The 25,746-nt window shown below is 44.8% G+C and overlaps 1 protein-coding gene across 1 annotated transcript in view; it reads left to right on the forward strand.

Moving 5' to 3' along the window:
* LOXL2 (lysyl oxidase like 2) overlaps positions 1 to 25,479 on the forward strand; it is a 129,975-nt gene extending 104,496 nt beyond the window's left edge. Inside the window, exons 9-14 of the mRNA XM_031949665.1 lie at positions 1,463 to 1,625; positions 3,430 to 3,673; positions 14,334 to 14,449; positions 16,173 to 16,309; positions 22,424 to 22,535; positions 23,485 to 25,479. Coding sequence (XP_031805525.1) covers positions 1,463 to 1,625; positions 3,430 to 3,673; positions 14,334 to 14,449; positions 16,173 to 16,309; positions 22,424 to 22,535; positions 23,485 to 23,564 — 852 coding nt within the window. The 3' untranslated portion in view covers positions 23,565 to 25,479. The remainder of the gene's footprint in view (positions 1 to 1,462; positions 1,626 to 3,429; positions 3,674 to 14,333; positions 14,450 to 16,172; positions 16,310 to 22,423; positions 22,536 to 23,484) is intronic.
* Positions 25,480 to 25,746: the final 267 nt, after the last annotated feature.

Genomic DNA, 25,746 nt, shown 5'->3' on the forward strand with positions numbered 1-25,746 from the left:
GTAGCAGTTAGTAAGGTAGCGCCTGGGGAAGCTGCAAAGGAAACAGAGTGTCCAGACCGAATTCAAATCCGGTCTTAGACTAATTGTGTGATTCTGGGCAAGTCACTTAACCTGTACTTGCCTCAGTTTCCTCATCTGTAAGATTGGGATAATAAGAGCACCTGCCTCAGGGTTGTGAAGATGAGATGAGATAATAATTATAAAGTAATTAGCACAGCGCCTGGGACAAAGTAGCCATAGAAATGTTAGCTATTGTTAATGATAATGGTGATAATCTTAGTGGTTCAAAATTCTTGCGTTATTGTGGAACTGGGAGCCAAGTGTCCTAAGTTCATGTTGCAGCTCTGCCACTCACCGAATCCCCAGCAAGTCATTTCCCCTCCCCTGGGCTGGATCACATGCTCCCCTTTATTTCCCTTGTGCCTCTAAGATAAAATACAGTCTCTGGAGTTTGGCATCTAAGGGCCTTCCCAACTGCCTCCAGCCCCTTTCTGGCTCATTGCTACAGCCTACTCATCTTCAATAAACCCCGCTTCCAACCACACTAGCCCACCTGTCCCCCAAACATGGTCTTCCAGTTTCCATTGGATACCTTTGCCCAGGCCTTAAAAAGCCCAAGGTCTGCCACTGCATAGAGGTCACCTCCGGTCATCCTAATGACATCTTCCACTGGACCCAGATGTCTATGGAGTCAGGCTGTTGACCTTTCTCACTTGCATGTCATGGTGTCACCCCCCTGATGTCGTGGTCTTCCAGAACAAAGGATCAACAGCAATGCTAGTACATGGAGGATGCTCCTATTTCTCTCCTCATCTGTTCTTTTTCTTTAGTCTTGTTTTGGAGGGTGGGATGGGTGAATAGTGACATCATTCCTATAGACCCCTCAATGAGAAAACTCCCTCTACCTGCTCTGAGACAGTTAGTCTTAGAGAGTTTCCTGGGGACTACTGGGAGTGAATGATTTATCCAGGGTCATGCAATCAGTGAGTGTCCAAGGTAAGATCTGACCCAATGTCTTCCTGACCCTATGGCTCACTCTGTCCCCTTCTGCCTCATGTTATCATAATACATCCTTAGGATCATAGAATGCAAGAATCTAGAGCTGAGATCATATTGTCCAATCCCTTCATTTACAATGGAGGAAACTGAGGTCCAGAGAAGTTATGTCACTTTCCCGTGACCAAAGAGGTGGGATGTGAGCCTGGGTTTTGTGGCACCTGAGTCAGGGTCCTTGGTCTGCACCACTCAAATCAATTATAGACTTCTTGGAGGCAAGCGCCATTTCACTTTTGTCTTTGTAGTCTCAGCTCCTAACACAGTGAGTGCCTGACACATAGCTGGTTCTTGTTGGATTGGGCTGGCCTCCCGTTCTGCTCACATGAAAGGACAGCTAGCAAGGACAGGTCACTCACAGGGCAAGAGCGGGTCAGTACATTGTTTTTTCATTTCTTCCTTGCCATAGGAGACCTGGTACTGGCAAGGGGACATCAGCGCCAACACCGTGCTCATGAGTGGGGTCAAGTGCTCTGGGACAGAGATGGCGCTGTCACATTGCCACCACGATGGAGAGAATGTGGCTTGTCCCCAAGGCGACCACCACGCTGCAGGCGTCGTATGCTCAGAAAGTGAGTGGCTCCTAGTGCTTGTCCCTTCCCACCTTTCAGGGGTGCCAAAGAAAAAACCTGGATTTTGGGAGGGGGGGTTCTTACTCGCTATTTGTTTTTTCTCCTAGTAGAGTGTAAGCCCCTGGAGGATAGGAAGTGTCTCCCTTTTGTTTTTGTATTCCCACCATCCAGCACAGTGCCTCATGGTCATCATAAGGGCTTAACAAGTAGATGCTTATTAAATTGAATTAAATGGCTATGCAGCAAGGGGAAATATGAGAAGTAGCAGGACATAGTGGAAAGAGTACTGGATTTAAATTGGGGACCTGAGCTCAAATTTTGCCTCTCCTTCCTGGATAGCCTCAAGTTATTTGGTCCTCTCTGAGACTCAGTTTCTTCTTTCATAAAAAATGAGAAGGTTGGCTGTTCTTTTCTTCAGTAATATAGTACAGAATATATTATTCAGATTGTATTGTATTAAATTTGATTTATATTATTATAATATCTGAATTTCCTAAATAAACTGAATCAAATTGAATCAAATGATAGTTTAAGAGATGATAAGATAGAATAGGTAGAAAAATAGATAGACAGACAGATGTCTTACGGCATACAGACATGATCACCTACTCCAGACCTCTGCCAGGTGCTTGGAATGGGAAGGTCACTAAGACAGAGACCCCGCCTTTGACCCTGCTGTTTATGGAGCCTCTAAAGTTTGCAGAACTCTATTCATGCCTTAACTCATGGGAACCTCATAATCCTGAGGAAGAGAGGGCTCTCTGATATTATTATCCCCATTTTACATATAAGAAAAAGCGAGCTTTCTTGCTCAAGGTCACACCTCTAGTCATCTGCTTCTGGGCCCCCTGTTCTGTTCTCTCCTCTCCTGAGGCTTCTGGAGCTCCCAATCTAATAACCAGTAAGGAAGCATCCATTAAAGCTTCCTTCTTCTGTGTGCCCAGCACTGTGCTAAGCACTGGGAATAGCAAAAGAGATAAGACAGTCCCTGCCCTCAAGGAGCTCACAATCTAATGCGGGAGAGAACATGCCAACAAATGTGTCCCAATAATCTAAATCCAGGATGAATAGGAGATAATTAACAGAGGGAAGACACTGGAATCAAGAGGGGTTGGGGAAGTCTTCCTAAAGAAATGGGATCTTAGCTGGGACTTTAAAGGAAGCCAGGGAGGTCAGTAGTTGGAGTAAAAGTAGGACGTTCAGTCAGGGGGACAGCCAGAGAGAGTGCCTGGATCTGAGAGAGGGAGAGAGACTTGTTTCTGAGATTTCCTGGAGACCCAGGTTAGTGAATCAAAGACCATGTGCCAGAGAAGAAGGTATAAGGAGAGTGAGAAGGTAGGAGGAGGGAGGTTGTGAAGGGTCTGGAAGCCAAAGAAAACATTTTGTACTTGACCCTGAAGGTGATAGAGAGTCACTTGGGTTTATTGAGAAGGGTGACATTGTTGGACCTACATTTTAGGGAAATCACTCTGATGGATGAATGGGGGGAATGGCCTGCAGCAGTAAGGAGTTAAAATTCAGGGAGGGACAAAGACGTCCCTCTAGACACAAAGAATAATGTAGAAAAACCAAGCTGAGGAGTTGTTTGAGGGACAGAAAATAATCCACTTTGGTGGAGCAAAGACTTCATGTAGGGGAGTAACTAGAAAAGTTGAATGGGAAAAACAAAAGGAAAAAGGTAGGGTAGCTCCAAATGGTGGGAGGCCCCAGGCTGCCTAAGGAGATCAGGCTTCTCTTCTGGCTGCCTCCTGTGTTTCATCATTCGCTTTCCTCACCCCGTGGGGCCCTGTTTCACTCCTGGCAGCCGCCCCGGACCTGGTCCTCAATGCTGAGATTGTCCAGCAGACGACGTACCTGGAGGACCGGCCCATGTTTATGCTGCAGTGTGCCATGGAGGAGAACTGCCTCGCCTCCTCCGCTGCCCAGACCTCCCCCACCACGGGCTACCGCCGCCTCCTGCGCTTCTCCTCCCAGATCCACAACAACGGCCAGTCTGACTTCCGTCCCAAGAACGGGCGCCATGCGTGGATTTGGCACGACTGCCACAGGCAAGTGTCCGCCGCCCCCTCCGCGTCTCACAGACCTTCCTCCTTCTCCCCTCCCCACCCTCGCCCTTCCCATCTATGGTTCCAAGCTGGAGAGGTCCTCAAGGCTCAGAGGGGGCCGGGGCAGAGAAGGCGCTTCCTGCCAATCGCTCCATAAGCTCTCAAATTCTGTCTGAACGTGGTGTAATAACAAGAACAATAATACTGATATATAATGGCTGTAATAATCATGTTTATTATTACATATAGTAATGATAACAATGATGTAATAGCTATTATTTTCTTACTATTCGAGTGACTCTCTGAAGTCTTCTCCAGCATCACAATTTGATTCTGTGGCACTCAGCTTTCCTTATAGTTCAGATCTCACAGACATACATTGCTACTGAAAAAAAAAAACTACAGCTCTGACTGTTCAGACCTTTATTGGCAAGATAATGTCTCTATTTGAGTCTGCTGTTCAGACTTGTCACTGCTGTCATTCCAAGGAGCAAGTGATTTTAATTTCATAACTGCAGTCACTCTCTACATTGATCTTTGAGTCCAAGAATATAGTCTGACTTTGCTTCCATTTCTTCTCCCTCTGTTCGCCAGGAAGTGATGGGACCAGCTGCCATGGTCTTAGCTTTTAGGGTTTAGGTTTTTTATATTAAGACTCAAAGTAGTTTTTCTACTCTCCTCTTTCACTCTCACCAAGAGGATTTTAATTCTTCTTCACTTTCTGCCATCAAAGCGGTTTCTTTAACATGTCGGAGATTGTTGCTATTTCTCCCAACCACCTTAATTCCAGCTTTTGATTCATCTGACCTGGAATTTCACATGATGTACTCTACATGTAAATTGAATAAATAAGGTGATGATATAAAACCTTATCACAGCCCTTTTTACAATTTTAAACTAATAAATTGTTCTATATTCTATTCTATATGTTTTATATCCTATTTCTATTTCTATTCTATTCTATATTCAATTCTAACTGTTGCTTCTTGACCCCCATACAAGTTCCTTAGGAGATAAGTAAGATGATCTTTTTATCCCTTCTCTTTGAGGAGTTATCACATTTTGGTTTGATCCACACAGTGAAAGGGTAGGCAATGAAGCAGAAATAGATATTGTTCTGGAACTCTCTTGCTTTCTCCATAACCCGGCAAATGTTGACAATTTGGTCTCTAATTCGTCTGCCTTTTCGAAAACCAGCTTGCTCTTCCGGAATCCTAGGTTCACATATTGCTGAAGCTTAGATCGCAGAATCTTAAGTATAACCTTGCTTCAGTGGGAGATGAGCACAACTGTTTGGTAATTTGAACATTCCTTGACATTACCTTTTTTTAAGATTGAGTCGTAAATTGATCTTTTCTGATCCGATGACCACAGTTACAGTCCAAATCCAATGGCCTGTTGAGTGCAGCACTTTAACAGCCTCGTCTTTTAGTATTTTAAATAGTTCAGCTGGAATTCTGTACCTCCATTAGCCTTATTGTTAGCAATGCTTCCTAAGGTCCCCTTGACTTCATTAGCCAAGGTGTCAGGATTGGTAACCACAACATCATGATCATGGGTGATATTAAGATATTTCTAGCTTATTTATTTACTTATTTTTACTGAGCCAATTGGGGTTAAATGACTTGCCCAGAGTCACATAGCGAGAAAGTCACACAGCTTAAATGTTTGAGACCAAATTTGAACTCAGGTCATCCTGACTTCAGTGCTGGTGCTCTATTCACTGCACCATCTAGCTGCCCTTAAATAAGATATTTCTTGTGTAGTTCTGTGTATCCTTAGCACTTCTTCTTAATCTATTCTGTTTCTAAGTCCCTACCATTTTTATCTTTTGCCTTTTTAATGAAATATTCTCTTGATAGCACTAATTTTCTTGATGAGATCTTTTGTTTTTCCCATTTTGTCATTTTCTACTATTTCATTGCATCCTCACTTTAGAAAACCTTCTGATCTCTGCTATTTTCTGGGATTCTACATTCCACTGGGTGTAGTATTCCCTTTTTTCTTTTCTTTTTCCTTTCTTCCTTTCCTCAGCTATTTGTAAAGCCTCATCAGAAAGCCAATTTGCTTTCTTGATCTTTAGGGTTTTTTGGTTGTTGTTTCTGTCTCCTGAATAATATTGTGAATCTTTGTCCATTGTTCTTCAGCCACTCTATCTACCAGATCTTATTGTTAAATCTATTTATCTCTTCTACATCATATGCATAATGAATGTTGTTTTGGTCACACCTTATGGTTTTCCCTACTTTGTTCAATTTAAGTCTGAATTTAAACCTCAAGATCTGAGATGCAGTGAGCCTTAGGGCTTATCGAAACTGATTTTTTCACCTGACTGAGTTCCTTCACCTTTGTCTGCAAGTTATAGAACTGATCAAATTTCAATATTGACCATCTGGTGATGTCCATGTGCAGAGTCACCTCTTGGGCTGTTGAAAAAGGGTGTTTGCTGTGGCCAGATAGTTCTCGTGACAAAATTATTAGTCTCTGTCCTGTTTCATTTTGTATTCTAAGGCTAAACTTGCCCATTATTCCAATTATTTATTTTTATTTCCTACTTTAGCTTTCCAATCCACATCAAAATGTGACATTTCTTTTTGGTGATGTTTCTAGAAGTCATGGTAGGTCTTCATAGAACAGATCTACCTTCTTTAACATCAGTGTTACTGTGACATTGAAAAGTTTGCCTTAGATTTAAATTCACCATTCTGTCATTTTTGATATTTTACTTCATTTCTGCTTTTCTTGCTCTTTTATCAACTATGAGAGATGATCCATTTCTTCTAAGGGATTTGTGTCCAAGTAGTATGTTTAATGATCACCAGAATTAAATTCACCCATTTAAGTTGATTGACATCCAAGGGGCCCGATGTTTAATTTGTCTTCCTCCTGCTTGACCACATCCAGCTTACCTTGGTTCACAGATCCCCCATTCGAGGTTCTTATATAATATTGACCAGACTTTTCTTTCATCACCGGATGTACCTCCAGTTGAGTTTCCTTTCAGCTTTGACCCAGATGCTTCATTCTTTCTGGAACTATTTGGAGTTGTCCTCTGCTCTTTTCTACTCTCAAGTGTTTTTAATAGGAATGGATGTTGGATTTTATCAAATGCTTTTTCTGCATCTATTGAGATGATCATATGGTTTTTGTTAATTTGGTTATTAACATGGCCAATTATATTGATAATTTTCCTAATATTGAACCAGCCCTGCATTCCTGGTATAAATCCTACTTGATCATAGTGTATTATCTTGGAGATGATTTTCTGTAGTCTTTTTGCTAATATCTTATTTAAGATTTTAGCATCAATATTCATTAGGGAGATTGGTCTATAATTTTCTTTCTCTGTTTTCAGCCTACCTGGTTTAGGTATCAGTACCATGTCTGTGTCATAGAAGGAATTTGGTAGGACTCCTTCATTCCCTATTTTATCAAATAATTTATATAGCATTGGGGCCGATTGTTCTTTAAATGTTTGGTAAAATTCACATATAAATCCATCTGGTCCTGGGGATTTTTCTTAGGGAGTTGTTCAATTGCCTGTTCTATTTTTTTTTCTGCAATAGGACTATTTAAGCAATTTACTTCCTCCTCTGTTAATCTGGGCAATCTATATTTTTTTGTAGGCATTTCTCCATTTAACATAGGTTATAGAATTTATTGGCATAAAGATGGGCAAAATAACTCCTAATTATTGCTGTAATTTCCTCTTCATTGGTGGAAAGTTCTCCTTTTCATTTTAAGACTACTAATTTCATTTTCCTCCCTCCTTTTTCTAATCAGATTTACCAAAGGCTTATCTATTTTATTGGCTTTTTCATAGAACCAACTCTTAGTTTTATTAATTAGTTCAATAGTTTTTACTTTCAATATTTTTAATTTCTCCTTTTAATTTTAAATTTCCAATTTAGTATTTGATTGGGGTTTTAATTTGGTCTTTTTAGTTTTTAGTTGCAAGCCCAATTCATTAATCTTTTCTTTCTCTGTTTTATTCAAGTAAGCCTCTAAGGATATAAAATTCCCCTTATTACCGCTTTGGCTGCATCCCACAAATTTTGGTATGATATCTCATCATTGTCATTATCTTGAGTGAAATTATTAATTGTATCTATAATTTGCTGCTTCACTCAAACATTCTTTAAGATGAGATTGTTTAGTTTCCAATTACTTTTTGGTCTATTTCCCCCTAATTTTTTGTTGAATGTAGTTTTTATTGCATCATGATCTGAAAAGAAAGCATTTACTATTTCTGCTTTCTTGCATTTAATTTTGAGGTCTTTGTGTCCTAATATATGGTCAATTTTTTAATAGGTTCCATGAACTGCTGAGAAGAAAGTATATTCCTTTCTATCTCCATTCAATTTTCTTCAAAGATCCAACATACTTAATTTTTCTAATATTCTATTTACTTCTTTAATTTCTTTCTTATTTGTTTTGTGGTTTGATTTGTCTAATTCTGAGAGTGCAAGGTTGAGATCTCCTACTATTACAGTTTTGTTGTCTATTTCTTCTTGCAACTCTCTTAACTTCTCCTTTAGGAAGCTGAATGCCATACCACTTGGTGCATATATGTTTAATATTGATATTGCTTCGTTGTTTATGCTACCCTTTAGCAGGATGTAGTTTCCTTCCTTATCTCTTTTAATTAGATCAATTTTACTTTTGCTTGATCTGAGATAAGGATGGCTACCCTCTTTTTGACTTCACGAGCATAATAGATTTTGCTCCAGCCTTTTACCTTTACTCTATATGTATCTCCCTGCTTTAAATGTGTTTCTTGTAAACAACATATTGTAGGGTTCTGACTTTTGATCCAGTCTGCTATCTGCCTCCTCTTTATTGGGGAATTCATCCCATTCACATTTACGGTTAGAATTACTAAATCTGTATTTCCTACCATCCTAATAACCCCAGATTGTGCTTTACTTATTCTTGACTCCCCCAACCCTATTTCCCCCTTTTAAACTTATGTACCCGTCTTGTAACACGATGCTTACTCTCTTTATAATCCCTCCCTCCCCCCCTTTGAGTCTTTCCCCTTCCTTCCCTTATTACTCTTTTCTTTCCTTTTCCTCTCCCCATTTTTAATGAGGCAGAGAGAATTTTCTCTAAAACAAATGTCAATTATTTTTCTTTGAGCCAACTCTGATGAAGTAAGATTCACACAATGTTCCTCCCCTCTCTAAATTCCCTCAGATATGATAAGTTTCCTTTGCCTCTTTGTGGGATGTGGTTTCCCTCTTTTATCCCTCCTTCCCACCTTATTCTGCCATCATCCCTTTTCCATATCTACTTCCCTTTTTATGTTATATCAGTACAATCAAATTATACATGTATTCTTTTGTATATCCACAACAGAAATACAATTCTCAAGAGTTATTTTACCTTTTCTGCATCTCTTGAGGTTCTATGGTTTGCAGATCAAATTTTTTGTTTAGTTCTGGTTTTTCTTCAGAAACAAATGGAATTCATTTGTTTCATTAAATTCCATCTTCTTCCCTGGAAGAAAATGCTCAGCTTAGCTGGGTAGTTTATTCTTGCTGCATCCCAAGTTCTTGTGCCTTTCGAGATATCATATTCAGGCCCTTCTTTCCTTTAATGTAGAGGCAGCCAGATCTTGGGTGATCCTTATTGTGGCACCTCGGTATTTAAATGGTTTGTTTTTTTTTTTGCTGCTTGTAAAATTTTTTCCTTAATCTGATAGTTCTGAAATTTTGCCACAATATTCCTTGGGGTCCTCTGCTCTTTTCTAGTAGTGTAGTGGATACCACTTGAGGGGTTCAGCTTCCATCTCTTTTATCATTTCATTCTGTCCATGGGGTTTTCTTGGCAAAGATACTGGAGTGATTTGCCATTTCTTTTTTATGTCAGAACTCTCTACCATGACCTGTTGACTTGGGTGACCTGACTATGGCTCATAGTTTCATTGAGCTGTACAAGCCCCTCCATAAAACAAGGCAGTGATCTGGGGTGTGGATCTCTCCATAGAATCCCTCATTTCCTTCAGATCTTTAACTTGAGATCCTCCTTCATCCCTCCAGTTGCTGGTCCCCTTCTTGCTCTGAAAATTCTTTCACTTTGTGTGTATTTTGAATTTATTTCTATTTTATTTATTTATTAATAATCATTCATTCATTCATTCATTTTTATTTATTTATTTGCTTGTTTGTTTTCTCATTTATTTATTCATTCACTTACTCATTTGTTTGTTTGTTTGTTTATTTATATCTCCCATTCCTCTCACTGTCAATAGAATGAAAGCTCACTGAGGGCAGGAACTGCTTCATTTTTTGTCTCTAGAAGTCCATACTTATGACAGTACCTGACACATAGTGCCAGAATATAGCCTGTCTGAGGGCAGAGGCTGTTTCATTTTTGTTTTCATTTTGGTTGGAAAGCTAAAGTAGGAAATAAAAATAAATAATTGGAATAATGGGCAAGTTTAGCCTTAGAGTACAAAATGAAACAGGACAGAAACTAATAGTGGTGCTTGACACAGAATAGGTATTTAATAAATGATTGTTGCATGAATAAATATAGATGTCCTTCAGGGAATGATATTAGCACATGAAGATATTACTACCTAATGGATTTCATTTTTAAAAACCATAGGGATTGCTAGCGACAATCCCCACAGACATTTTAATGCTGAATCTGCCTCTTTTTATGTAAGGAGAGTATAATTATCATCTATGTCATCCATATGGAAGCACACCCAGAGATTACATGGTGGAAGACTATATGGGACATATATTTATACCCACAAGGAACACTCCCTCTTCCAAGAATAGGCTTATGGAGATTTTACTGAAAAATGTCTTCTGATCTCTAGCCCCAAAGCTGTCATCCGCCTTTTTTCCACATGGTCTAGTTTATTTGAAGCTTCTAAGGCACCAGGTGGGTGTCTCGGTCATCAGTTGGGTGGGGTGCACGGGGAGGACAGCACCCAGTCACTCCCCCCCCATTCCTTTTCCTAGGGAAACGAGAAGGGGATTTTTTTTTTAGACGATAACATTTGCCACAAGAAGTTCTCAGAGACCACCTGCTAAGTAATGGAAGGGCTAAGGCCGGAGAAAGATGGGAAAGTCCTCACAATACAAATTACAGATCTTTGACAGGGCAGAGTATTAAATATAAGGCTCAGTTTGAAATGATCAGATATCCAGTCTAAACCATACTCGAAAGGCTGCGTTCTGGCCCTGAGCCTCTGCTTGAAGACTTCCGTGGACGGGGGAGTCTTCCAGATAAAGGGACTTCCACAAGCCGCCAGCTGTCCTCAGGTTTTGCTAGTAGTCGTCTCCCACCATGGTCTCAGGGGAGGAAAGGAAAAGGGCTCTTCAGAAGAGCAGGGGCCCAGAGTGGGAAGGAGAGATACTCCCAAATTTCAAGCTCCCTTTCACCAGATGGTTTGTCTGTTTTTCTGGACCGGACTCTGTTTAGACAGTGAAATATAAACGGATTTCTCTCTGGTACTTCCAGCTGGTAAACACGGGAGCACAAGCCCATCTCTGAATGAGGCAGACATTTCTGAGGTACTTAGTCAGACCCAGGGTCTTGGTCTGCTCCAGGAGAAGCTAAAATAAAAGCCTTAAAGCTACTCCTCCTGTGGCTACCACAAGACGGATATTCTTAGGGCACTCGCTGCCCACACATGTCTTCTATAGAAACCCAGCTGACCTGGGAAGGCTACCTGATGCCAGGAGGTGGTCAAAATTAGGCTTCTCACACAGGATGTTTAATCCTAAAAATGTAGGAGAAGCCGCCGTGTTGCCCCAGAATCTCTGCCCTTTCCTTGCCCAGCTCTGTTCCTGGGTGCCCACAATATGCCCATGGAGAAGAGACAGGTTTTCCATTGGATAGCAGCTTAGAAGGGACTTTTGAGGTCATCCAGCCAAACCCTTTCATTTTACAGATGGGAAAATTGAGGTCCAAAGAGGCTTAGAGTCCAAGGCTTGAACAAGGATATTGGAACTAATCATATTCTTGATGATGATTAACCTATTGCATGTTCCCATCATGCGTGATCTTTGTTTGACACAAATTTTGTACCATTCAGGATGAGGATGGGATGACGACGGATGGATGGCTGGGAAAGATCTGAAACCCCCTCCTTTTAGAGATAAGAAGTCAGGCCCACAAGGTCACTCAGCTAGCAAGAGTCAGAGTCAATTTTCAAACCTAGATATTCAAACTCTAGATCCCAGCTCAGTGTCTTAATTTATAGCTAAGGAAACTGAAGTCCAGCGAGGTTAAATTACTTGTAGAAGTTACATAGATAATAATGAGAGAAGAGCCAACACTTTCCCCACTCCAAGTCCTCACTGATCACACGCTCAGACAGCTGCCATCCACCACATGTCTTCTCAATGCCCCATGAGTTCCCAAGAAGGTTGGTTCTTCTGAAAGCAAAGAATACTGGAGTATTCAATTATCTAGTATCACTGAGAGAGAATAATGTGCTAAAAAAGGAAGGCCTTTGGCAGCAATGGTCCATGGGATACTGTCTCTATATTCAAATGCTCAGGGGTACCTATGATTCCAAACATGGATGCTCCTTCCAGTGAGACAGGTTGTAGCTCATCCTCTATTTATTTCTTTATTCATTCATTCATTTATTTGTTTGTTTGTTTGTTTGTTTATCTATTTATTTGTTTGTTTATTCATTCATTCATTTATTTGTTTATCTGTTTTTATTTAAAGCTTTTTATTTATAAAATTTTATTTATAAAACAAATGCATGGATAATTTTCTAACATTGATCCTTATAAACCTTTTGTTCCAACTTTTCCCCTCCTTCCCCCCACCCCTTCCCCCAGATGGCAGGTAGAACAATACATGTTAAATATGTTAAAATATATATTAAATCCAATATATGTATACATATTTATAGAGTTATCTTGCTGCAAAGAAAAATTGGATCAAGAAGGAAAAAAAAAACCTGAGAAAGAAAACAAAATGCAAGGGGAGAACAACAGGGAGAGTGAGAATGTATAGCTCATGCTCTTGTCCGTGTTCTCCCATAAGTCCCCACTGGAAGTTCACCAGATCTGCTGGATGCCTTCCTTCCTTTCTCCTGGTGTTAGGAGAGGGCCCCTGGGGCATCCGGACTTTTCCATCTGACTCAAAGCTGAAAACCTTTGATGGCATCTTTTATTCCGGTTCTTCTTCCATGTTCCTCTCACACCTCACACTCACCTTCCCTTGGCATTGCCCTGTGGGGGACACCCATCCCTGATTCTTCAGATGCTGTTACGTCCTGTGCCATTGCCGCTTAGCCAAATCGTCACTCCGATGAGACTTGGTGCCTTTTTGGGGACCCTGTGTTCTCTGAGGCAACGCCAATGGGCAAAGCCCAGGCCAGTTCTATCCTGCTAGAAGAGCTTTAAGGAGGGGCCCAGCCTAGCTATTCCCATCACCAGCAGCTTGGATACTTGGGAATGAATTCACTGGTCTCGGGGACCCTACGAAACAAAGGAAAATGCAAACTGGCACCCTTGGCTGCTTCTTCGGGGCAGAAGCCTGAAAACAGACCAGGAGCTTGAGCAGGTTCCTCTTCATGAGTTCAAATCTGGCTTCAGACATTTATTAGCTGTGTGACCCTGGACAAGTCACTTAACCTTGTTTGCCTCATTTTATTTAATTGTAAAATAAGCTAGAGAAGGAAACGGTATAAACCATTCCACTCTCTTTGGCAAGAAAACTCCAAATGGAGTCACAAAGAGTCAGACAGGATTAAATGATTGAACAACAAGAAGAATATTCTTGAACTTGACTGTTTAAAATAGCCAAACATATAGAGGGACTCCCCCCAAAGGCTCACATAATTAATAGGTACAGAGCCATAATGTACAACTAAGAGAAACTCTAGCTTTTGTCAGGGCCGGGCCCTTGGATTGTGTTTCACCCTCGACTTCTAAGGTCACTGGCAGGGTGGAGATGTCTGCCCTCCCCACACCAGGCACCCTCAGGCCAGAAACCTGGATGAAGGGTCATGTGGAACTGTGGCGGCAGAGCTTGAATCTGGACCCATCAGACTTTCCCAGGCAGCAAGGGAAAAGACAGGGCTGCCAGGAATCACCCTCCTTCAAGAGGTTTAGGGAAAAATGGCCTTTCTCCCTTCATCTGTTGTATTCATACCGAGCTTTCCAATGGACAGAGAGCTTTCCAGACTTTATCTTTGTGCCTTCCCATAAACCACCTGGACGGCTGCATTGGCTACGGAATATTAGACCCAGATAAGAAAAATTTTACAGATAAGAAAAATAAGAGAAATAAAATTACCTCTCTGGGGTCACACCACCAGTCAGGGGCAAGTAGCTCAGATTGCTGGGGTCCTGGGCTCTGAATCACAGAGAGACCTCCGTCAGGGGCCAGGGGGCTAACCCAAGCAGGACAGGACTCTTCTCTGTAGCATCTCTGACGAGAGGCTGTTCTAGCCCTTGCTCCGAGAGAGAAACAGAGAGACAGAGAGAGACAGAGACAGAAACTCAGAGATGGAGACAGAAACACAGAGACATATAGACAGTATGGCACAGTGCAGAGCTCTTAGCTCCAGCCCAAAGTGAGAGGGGTTGGACTCAAGGGCCTCTGCTGGTTGGGATAGAGCATCCTGTGGGATGCCTCGAGTGTCAGCAGAGGCTGATTTTCTCCTTCTCTGTTCCAGGCACTACCACAGCATGGAGGTTTTTACTCACTACGACCTGCTGAACCTCAACGGGACCAAGGTGGCCGAAGGTCACAAAGCCAGCTTCTGCCTGGAGGACACCGAGTGTGAAGGAGGTGGGCTCCCTTCTGGCCTGGGCTGGGCAATGGGGAGAGCAGAAGGGCGTGGGAGCTCCCAGAAGGAGTAGGTCTGCTTTCTGGGTCCCAATTTCCCATAAGTACCAGGTCTGGGAAAACTTTCCTCACCTCTACTTTTGTCTGTGCCAGGTGGGGGAGCTCAGTGGTCATTTACCCTAAGCTATACCTGACTGAGAATGTCTTCTATGATCCCCAGAGAGTGCTCATCCAGCCTCCATTTGAAGACTGGAGTTAATAAGAACTCACTACCTACTTTCATGGCCCATTACCCATCAAATCTTCCCCTTTGCCTCTTCCTCTCATGGCCCCCAGTTCTGCCCTTGGGGGCCCAAATGTACAAATCTAAGCCCCTTTCCATAAGAGAGTCCTTTAAAAAGCAAAGGGAGCCCCTAGATCTTCCCTTTTTGGGTTGAAAAGTCCTAAGGGCAGAGGGGCAGAGAGATTTGCCTTGGCAAGAGCCCTCCTCCTGTGTCTGCAGGGAAACATGTGGAGGAAGGTTTAGATGGTCCATGGCAGGGAGAGGTCAGAGTTACAGAAAGGCCTTTGTGGTCTAGACGTTGTGGAAAACTTTTGATGAAAACTAGTCCCAGGTGGGAGGCGGGGAGGGGGTCACAAATCCCTGGGGGCCATAAGCCAAGGCCGGAACGCCGTGCTCAGGGGGATTCCAGATGAGGCACAGGCTGGTCACCAACATTCGGGCACTCGGTCCGTGGACCATGTCTGCAGGGGGCAGAGAACCGGACCCCCCTCGGTCACTGCTCTCGGGGTCTCTCGGTCTAGTTAGAGAAACATGTTCACACAATAAAGATAAACAGCAAGAAATGAGATGGAGGGGAGAGCTGCACCAAGCTCTGCCTACGTGATGTGGCCTGGGCCAGCATGGACCAGGACGGGAAGGAGTGGAGGGCGGGATGGCCACAGACGCAGGAAAGACCCTGTGAGGGATGTGGGGTGGGGTTGGGCCTGGAAAGATCAGGGGGATCTGGCTGTGCTGAAAACAAAGTGGGACTGTTTATGCTGTCTGACTCACATGGGGTATTAGCTGGTGAAACAGGGATATTCCAGCTAGTTACGCTTGTGAGTGCTGTGTGAGAGAGACAGACAGAGACAGAGACAGAGAGAAAGTCAGAGACAGAGAGAGAGACAGAGAGAGAGAGAAAGACAAAGGGAGACAGACAGAGGGAAAGAGAGAGGGAAGAAGGAAGAGAGACAGAGACAAGAGACAAAAATACACAGAGACACAAAGAAAAGTAGAGAGAAACAGAAACACAGAGACAGAGAAAAAACAGACAGAGAAACAGGGAGAGAGACAGAAAGAGAGGAAGAAGAGAGAAACAGAAACAGAGGGAAACAGGGAGAGAAAGACAGGTATAGACAGATGGGAAAACAGAAACACAGAGACAGAAAAACACACAGAGAGACAGAGAGAGAAAAAAAAGAGAGACAGAAACAAAGGGAGAGAAAAATCAAAACACAGAGAGAAAGAAATGGAGAGATAGAAACAGAGACACAGAGATCAAGAGATGAAGAGAGACAGAGACAGACACAGACAGAGGGGGGTAGACACACCCACCCTGTTTGGGGGGAAGGTCAGCCAGTAGGGGGCACTTCTAACGTGGGGGGGGGGGGAGCAGCATTTGTTGGCCCAGAGCAGAGCTCCCTGGGAGAGGCCTCAGGCCCAGCTTCCCTGTCCCTTTCTCAGAAATCCAGAAGAATTACGAGTGCGCCAACTTCGGCGAGCAGGGCATCACTCTGGGCTGCTGGGACATCTACCGCCATGACATCGACTGCCAGTGGGTGGACATCACCGACGTGGCCCCTGGGGACTACGTGTTCCAGGTACGGCTGGGGAGCCCTTCCGCCTGGGCAGGAAGGCAGCCGGTCTGTGCCCTTGCAGTGGGAGCTGGCCCTGCCCCAGCAGCCCCTGCCCGTGCCCTGCCCCACCTCCCCGGGCTCTGCCATGGCGTCCTGCGGATGGTCACCTCCCGAGGCTGCTGGGGAGCGGGACGGGGGCTGCCCTGTGCTTTCCCTCGCACTGACACAGCTCAGGGTCCTTCCTGCCCTCAGTCTTAGGGAATGGAGGGATCAGTTAAGTGACTTGTCCAGGGACACTCCCCCAGCCCTCATGGCTGCAAAGCCGGCTCATCCAGTGTCAGATTCAAACAGAAGCCGGCAAAATGACCTCGAAAATCCCAACCAGATGCCATCTCTGGGCTGGACTTTTATTTATTTCCTTAGATTTTCCCCGTCACGTTCCCAGCTGTTTGGGGTCCTCGGCTGTTGTCAGGGGCCCCGAGTGACGTTTCTGCGCTCACCGTGCCCTCTCTCACATGATCCTGTGACACAAAGGGGGGAATCCGTTTCTACCCTCCAGGAGTTTATAACCCAGTTGCCAGGATAAATTACAGCCCAGACCAGTATAATCCAAGCCTTAGCTCCCAGCTGTTGCTGTGCCATCACATCCGATTCCTTCTGATCCCTCTGGGGATTTCTTGCAAAGATACTGGAGGGGTTTGCCGTTTCCTTCCCTGCTTATTTTACTGATGGGGAAACTGAGGCAAAAGGGCTATGGGACTTACCCAGGGTCACACACCTGGAAAGTGTCTGAGGCTGGATTTGAACTCCCGACTCTGTGCGCCATGGCGCCCCCAGTGGCCTTGGCGGTGTCAAACAAGAGCCTGGGGTAGGCAGTGGTCCTTGGGGAAGTGGCCAGGCTGGTAGTTAAGGAGCCTGGGAGCTGGCCCTTGGCTGAGCCCCACCTCCACGGAGTCCCTGGGTGCCTGTCTGCAGGCCAGGTGAGAAGCCTGGGGGCCGCCCCCCCAAAGTCCGGGGCTCGGGAGAGGGCAAGGTCTGTGCTGGTGGGGTGGGGGGAGTCACCCCTGGAACTGCTCCCCAAGGCAGGAGCCCACAGCTCTCCATGCGTTGTCCTGGGCTTTTCTCCATTCCAGCCCTGCTTCCCCTTGCCCAGTCTGGTGGGTCACCCGGATGGGAAATCTGGCTCTGAGACGGTCCCGAGGAGTTGGCCTGGCCTCCCTGGCCCATAGGTCTCACCACCCAGAGAAGTGACCGCAGGGGAGGCCGGGAGTGAGCCAGCCTGGCATCTGGGCAGTGCCCAGCCAGAACTGCAGACCCAGAGGGGGAAGGCAGCAAACATCTGGGGGCCATTTCTCCTGCTCACAGGCCGGCTTTGGGGCGATTGGGCCTCCCCTAGTCGCAGCTCGGGCAATGGTACTCCCGGGGCAGCCCCCAGAGCTTGAGGCAGCTTTGCCAAGGAATACAAGCCCGCCTGCCCCCCTCCCCCTGCCTCTCCCCTGGGACAAAAGCAGGAGCGAGGGAAGCTCCGTGACAGTGTGCACAGTCAGGGGAACAAGGGCAGTCACATGTGGCCCACTCTGGAGCCCATCACCCTGCTCTAGAACCCGGCAGCAGTTGGCATCTGGAACTGGGACTGGGCCAGAGAGCCCTGAGTCTGTCAGAGGTCTTTGCAGTGTGTGTGTGTGTGTGTGTGTGTGTGTGTGCACTCACATGGGTGGAGAAAGAGAGAGATACACACACAGAGATGGAGAGAGACAAAGAGAGAAAGACAGAGACAGAGAGACAGAGAGCCAGAGACAGAGGGATAAGGCACCAAAGCTGCTCAGCTGGAGGAGTTTCCTCACCTGGGAGAGCTCAATAACAAGGAAATCACAGGCAAGGCCTTACCCCTTGTTACATTTAACTCAGAACTTCAGAGCTCAAATCCAGTTTTTCACCTCTTATTTACTAGTTGGAAAATTCTGGGCAGTCACTTGACTGCTACCAGACTTAGTTTCCTCATCTGTAAAATGGGAATTAATAACACCGACCTCTCAAAGTTGTGAGGATCAGATGACAAAATACTTCGAAAACAAGATGAGCCTTATGAGTCCTGCAGAAAGAAGAGCCACCAGCCCTTTGGGCTGAAGAGACCCAGAACACAAGGGATGCTGGGGACAAGGCAGGCCGGGGACTGGGATCCGGCTGCTCACCTCCGGGCCCACGGTCTCTCCTCCCCACCGTCACCGGGGGAGGCAGGAGCCCCCGGCCGGGGGAACGAGGGGCCTTGTGGCCCAGCGGGCTGGCTCCTCCCAGACACTTCCCCTCTGGTGCGTGTGGTTATGGAGGCTGAGGAGGTGCCAGTTTATGAATGAATTAATATTCCAGAGTGACCTCAGTAGGCAGGTCCGTGCTGGACGCTTCCAGGGTAACTGCTGCGGTGTTCCAGGGGAACAAGGGGAGGGCGACGCTGGAAAAACTGTGGAAGGAAAGAGGGCCATTCATAAGGAAGGGTGCCCATATCCCCCCAAGGGCGTGGCCCAAGAGCTGACACCCACTCGATGAGGACATCGGAACCATCCCCGAAGGCTGGGCTGGCAGTGCCCGCAGGAGACCCGTCATCCCAGGCCAGGGAGGCAGAAGGGGGGCCCACGGACAGGCTCAGCCTCCGCTGGCCCCTTCCAGGCTGGGCCCAGCGGCCCGTCCTCAGGCTGGGGAGGGCCCCGGCGGCCTCGGGAGAGGCTTTGTGGGCCAGGCTGGGATGGCCATCTCACAGGTGACTTTGGGCTCCTTCCCAGCAAGTTGCAGGCTGACGTGTCCCTCGGTCAGTGCAGGGGAGCATGGACTGCAATCCCTCTGGCTGATTTTACCACTCACAAGGCTCATCTTTTAATGATTATGATGAGTATCTCATGCTTTCAATAATAATAATAATAAATAGACATCTAGGGAATTTCCTCACCTGGGAATTCCTTATGATAACCAAATCACAAATTTAGCCACTAATATTACTCATCACCATTATTATTACCATTCTTAATCTTATTTTAGTTTAGGATTATTTCATCATTGAGGACAAGAACCCTGAATTATATATAATCAGCCTGGTGATTGATAAAGTGCCTGGCACACATTAGGCGCTTAATAAATGCTCATTGACTGTAGTAGCTTCCTGATGAAAAAATTCCTGCTCAGAGAAGATCAACAGCTAACAGGGGCTAAAAGAGCAGCCAGAACAGAGGTCAGGACCCAGGCCAGGGTCACACGGGTATGTGTAAGCGGTGGGGCCTGGACACCGGCCTAAGGACTCCCAAGCCAACCTTCTATAGTACTTGCATCACCCAGCCTCCCATTGCCGTCATCGTTCTTTTAGAGAAACCACAGCCGTTTCTCTGTCCTGGAGTCATGGAACAATCTTTCTCCATGTCTCTGCCTCTGTGTCCATCTCTATGTGTGTGTGTGTCTCATTTTCTGGGGAACACCTGCCACACACCATGTCTGGCCCCCAGGCCTCTGACGCCCTTCTGCTCTAATAGAGAAACAGACAAGTCTTCAGTTCTGCAGTCACTTTTTAAAAAAGAACAAAAGCTTTTTAATTTTGTTTTTCTAAATACACTCAAAGATAGTTTTCAACATCCACCTCGTGGTCCAAATTTTTCTCCCTTCCTCCCCAACTATCCCTGCCCCTAGACGGCAAGTAATCCAATCTAGATTAAACACATGCAGTTTTCTAAATAAATTTCCACATATATCGTGTTTCAGAAGTTACTTTCAAGAGGAGATTTTTAAAAAAATGAATAATAAAATAAGCAAAAAAAGAGAGGAAAGGAAGGGAGGAAGGGAGGGAGGGAAGAAAGAAGGGAGAGGGAAGGAAGGAGGAAGGAGAGAGGGAAGGAAAGAAGGGAAGCATGGGAGGGAGAGAGGGAGAGAATAAAGGAAGGAAGGACGGAAGGAAGGAAGGAAGGAAGGAAGGAAGGAAGGAAGGAAGGAAGGAAGGAAGGAAGGAAGGAAGGAAGAAAAGCAAAAAAGGAAGGATCTCTTTGGGCTTCTAGTCACTGCTACAAACATTATACACAATTGAATGGGTCTTGGGACACAGTTCTGATGATTCAATCTGGGATTTAAAGCCCTATGGTACCTTAAAGGTTACCTAGCCTAACCTCTTTCTATAAATGAAAAAACTGATACTCAAAGCATTTGCCTGCCATTATATTGTTAATCATCAGAAGAACAGGGATTCAGTATGGTGCAGAAGAAAGTTCAAATCCTGTCGTTGCCAATTGGCCGGGTGACTTACCTGAACCTCAGTTTCCTCATTTGTAAATTGAGAAAATCAGATTAGATTACCTCTGGAGATCCTTTCAGATCTTGTTGTGTGATCCTATATGTAACATTATACAAGCAGCTTAACTCCCCAGACTTGTTTCCTTTTTTTGGTAATAATAGTTTTTAAAACAACGTTTTATTCCCCCCCCCCCCCCAATTACATGTTAAAATAAGTCAACATTTTTGTTTTAAGATTTGAGTTTGAAATTCTATCCCTTTCTCCTTTTCTCCCCTCCTGCTCCCTGAGACAGCATGCAATCTTATACAGGCCAGACACATGCAATCATATGCACATATGCAAAAGACGATTTTCAGATGAAGAAATTAAAGCCATGTCTAGTCTTATGAAAAAATCCTCTAAATCACTATTGCTCAGAGAAATGCAAATTAAGACAACTCTAAGCTACCACTACACACCTCTCAGATTGGCTAAGATGACAGGAAAAGATAATGATAGATGTTGGAGGGGATGTGGGAAAAGTGGAGCACTAATACATTGTTGGTGACGTTGTAAGCTGATGTAACTATTCCTGAAAGCGGTTTGGAACTATGCTCAAAGGACTAAAAAACTGTGCATACCCTTTTATCCGGCAGTGTTTCTATTGGGCTTATATCCCAAAGAAATCATAAAAAGGGGGAAAAGACCCAATGTTTACGGCAGTTTTCTTTGTAGTGGCAAAAAACTGGCCCATCAGTTGGAGAATGGCTAAATAAGTGATGGTATATGGGTGTTATAGGATATTATTGTTTTGTAAGAAATGATCAACAGCTTAACAATAGGGTAATTCAAGGAAATTCCAATAGACTTATGATGGAATAGACACAATAGACATGTGATCCACTTGGAGACTGAATGTGGATGGAAGCCTAGTATTTTCACCTTTTTTGTTTGTTTATATGGGTTATTTTTCTCATTTTTTTTCTCTTTTGAGTTTTCCTTGTGTAGCATGATGAAGGTGGAAATATGTTTAGAATTGCCGTATTTAACCTATATTGTATTACTTGCTGTTCGGGAGAGGGAGAAAAATTTGTAATACAAGGTTTTGCCAGAGTGAATGTTAAAAACTATCTTTGCTTGTATTTCGAAAAATAAAAGGCTATTATTTTAAGAAAGAAAGGGGGAAAAAAAGAAATGATGAATGAGCTGATTTCAGAAAAACCTGGAAAGACTTACATGAACTAAGTGACGTGAGCAAAACCAGAAGAACATTGTATACAGTATTAGCAACATTGTGTGATAAACTAGGATAGAATTTGCTCTTCGTAGCAATACGATGATCTCAGATAATTCGAAAAGACTCATGATGGAAAATGCCATCTGCATTCAGAAAGAGAACTAGGGAGACTGAATGTGGATTGAAGCGTGCTGTTTTCATCTTATTGTTTGTTTATGTTTGCTTTTTCTTGTGGTTTTTTCCCCCCTTTTTGGTCTGATTTTTCTTTCCCAAGATGACAAATATGGAAATATGTTTTGGAAGTTTTTTTTTTTTTTTAAAGTACATTGTGATGTCTCTCAGACCCGGGGATCTTTGGGACAAATCCAGTGTATTCAAATGCATATCCCAGGATGTGATGGACCAAAGTCTCAAAGGCAATTGGCATCATAGTCAATACATGGCTGGGCTGGAATCAGGAAGGTCGGAGTTTGGGAAGAACCTCAGAATCTGATCCCACATTCTTGTTTTCTAAAGGGTAGAAATTACCCAGGGAAAGGAAGGAACTCCCCAAGGTCACCCAGCTCTTTAAGTGTCAGAACCAGAGCTGACGGCCCTTCCGACCCTCCTATTCAGTCAGTTCCTTGACTTGATTTCCCACCTATCTCTTCCTCTGCAGATCATCATTAACCCCAACTACGAAGTGGCCGAGTCAGATTACACAAACAATGTCATGAAATGCCGGACTCGCTATGATGGGCACCGTATCTGGATGTACAACTGCCACATAGGTGAGTGCAGAGGTGGAGTGGAGACATGAGGGAATCTAGGTCCTTGGAGCTCCTTCCCCATTTCCTTCCCATTCCCTGAGAAGCCTCTTGTCCTCCCTTAAGGTTCTTCCTAGGAACCTAGCGTCTCTCTCTCTCTCTCTCTCTCTCTCTCTCTCTCTCTCTCTCTCTCTCTTTCTCTCTCTCTCTCTCTCCCTCGGAGGCCCTTATACACCATCTTCTTCCTTAGGACCCCATCTCCTCCTGAGGCCTGAGCAGCTTCCTATCTCTCTCTAGAATGCCCATGCACCCCATCTTTTCCCCCAGGGACCCATCTCCTTCTAGAGCCTGAGCAGCCTCCTTCCTTACTCTGAGATGCGAGCACAGCCTGTCTCCTTCCTCGGGGAGCCAGTGGCCACTTGGTGAGCTCAGGCCAGGGGCCAAGCTCCCCTCCTGGGATGGGGAAGGAAGCTGTGGACACCGGGCCTGGGATGAGGCCACATTTTCACGCCCAGCCTCGCCTGGCAGAAGGAGGCCATGCAGAACTGAGTCCAGAGCTATTTAAAGGAATGAGCAGAGGCCACCCAACTCAGCATTCTGTGACCACAAAATTGTAGGAGCTCAGTTTAACAACCAGTTTGGTGCATGTTGTCTGGCCCACTTGGCATCTCTGTGTGTCAGACTCTCTTTCTGACATGAACTGAGGAGTGGGGTGCTAGCACTCAACAGCCTTCCTTTCTAGGGTTGATTCAATTCAGTGGAACAAGCATTTATTAAACACCAACTGTGTAGCAATGCACCTTTCTTCTCACTTTCTTCCCCACACTCTTCCTCTTTCAGACACTTATGTAGTCTTTCTCTTTTGGCATGCCTAAAGGATTTTCTGGGGAGAGGAGAGAAGAGATGGGCTTTGTCCTTCTCAAATCAATCATTGCTGTCTTCCCTTACCCTTCTCTCCTCCCACCCCCAATAGGTGGCTCCTACAGTGAAGAAACAGAGAACAAATTTAATCACTTCAGAGGACTCACAAATAATCTGCTCCCCACTCAGTGAAGATTCAGCCTTGGACCTCCTGGACCCCCTTGCTCTAGGGTCTCACTGCACTGGTCTCCCTGGGACCTTCCCTAACCACTGCACAGCACAGATTGGATGGATCCTCCATGCTCCTTACCTGATTCCCTGACAAAAGCCTTGGGCTCCTGCGGTGGGGCCCACAACCTGTCTTGGCCTGGTCTTGTAGGTTCTAGACTTAGAAGAAACCCTACAGATCTAGCCAGCCCCCTCATTTTACAAGTGAAGCCCAGAGAGGACAAGATGCATGCCCAAGATCATACAGCCCATGTTCTAACCCAGTCCTTTCCACTAAATCCTTTCCTCCTGCCCAAAACATAAATGATATTTGAACCCTTTTATTCTCCTCTCACTACAAAGGAGTTAGGGGGACACAACAGGACACAGTATTGGGGGGTCAGTGGGGAGTGATGCAGGGGGAAAATGGTGACCCTGACCCTAGTGAGCTGATCCTGTCCAAGAGCCCTAGGTCTGCTGCTATCCACTCAGGATAGAAATCCTGCTGACCAAAGCTGGAAGGGATGCCTATCTGAGGAACCCAGGGTCTCATCCTTGAGACTTTGTGACTCCAGATGCTCCCTTCCCCGCCTCACTTGAGTGATAGAGATTAGCAATCTTTTAGGACAGCCTCCAGGTCCCCAGCATCATGGTTTGAAGCTCTAGTTCAAGGCCAGGATTAGTTCCCACCCCTAGTACCCTTCCCTTCCCCAACTAGCCACCTTTGGTGGAAGTCCATCAAGAGAGTGTGCAGTCTAATTTCCATCAGCCCATTCCAAAGCATCATCTTAATCACCAAGTCTCCATGCTGCTATATCCCCAGTCATCCCATGCTACAAATTTAGTTAAGCAATATAGACCTGTGTCTTCAGTTCCAAAACCAAGTCTGTATGGGGCTCTATTTGCAAATCACCATCCAGGACTGGGAAATTCCTCCCCCATTGCAATCCACACAGCCCAGAACTGTGTATACATTTCTGAAAATCCCTGGTGGTGTAATCAGTGAAAAAGCTTGCCCTTCTTTCTCAAGTCAGAGGCTGTGTCGGGTTCCCCGCTAATCCTCCAAGTCTAGTTGATTTCACTCAGCATTAACTAGTTCTCTATTTCCTAGTTGATTTCACTCAGGCTACTCTTTAAAGTCTGGTTGATTGCACCTCAGCCAGTGTTACAAAGTCTATCTGATTTCACTCAGCACTGACTAGTGCTCCAAAGTCTGGTTACAAAATCTGGTTGATTTCACCCAGGCTAGTGTTACAAAGTGTGGTTGATTTTATCCAGGCTAGTGTTACAAAGTCTAGCTGATTTCACTCAGCACTAATTAGTGCTCTAAAGTCTGGTTGATTTCCCCCTAACTAGTTCTCTAAAAGCCTGGTTGATTTTACCTAGCACTAACTAGTCCTCCAGACTAGTTAATTTGGCCCAGGCTAGTCCCCTGGTCTAGTTGATTTCACTCGGCGTGGATCCAGTGACCGCTCACTCTACTCAGCCGTCTGCCTTTCCCACCACTTGCTGGTGTTACCTGTACATATTTCTGATCAGGAGACTGGGAGAGCATGTGCTTTTTTTTTTTTTTTCTTTTATTTTAAGGATACCAATTTTACATTGTATTTGCATGTTATGTCCAAAACCAAATGTAATGCTATTTAATGTGGTCATCTGGGCCCTCGGAAGCATAACCATGCAGAAGAAACCAAAAGCAAACCCACCTGTGTAAGTGCCGTTGCCGTTACCACCATCACCACCACCCCCACCATCATCCCCCTGGGCTGACCTGAATGATTGGTGCTATAAACAAATTCCTGGGTGGGAGGACACTCACCGGGTGCTGCGGGTCACCACAGATGTTTACATATACTTGAATCACAGGTGTTGGTTCCCGGAATAAAAGGTTATTATTATATGCAACGTGTGTGGTTCCATTGGGTGGCATGTTTGACCAAGTGCACGTATCATCACTTCTACCAGCCCTTGTCTTTTCATAAAATCACAGAGTTAGCCACCCGATTGCTTTAGACTCCTCCTCTGTAGCATACCCAGATATCATTCAGCCTTTGCTTGGAAGGCCTCCAGGAAGGATGAGCTCACCCACAAAATGCCATTTACCCACTAGGGCACCCATGACATCAGAAACTTAGGGCTCCCGTGTTCTTTTTCTGGAAATAAGTTT

The sequence above is a fragment of the Sarcophilus harrisii genome, chromosome 2 (assembly GCF_902635505.1).
Source record: "Sarcophilus harrisii chromosome 2, mSarHar1.11, whole genome shotgun sequence".
Classification (NCBI taxonomy): domain Eukaryota; kingdom Metazoa; phylum Chordata; class Mammalia; order Dasyuromorphia; family Dasyuridae; genus Sarcophilus; species Sarcophilus harrisii.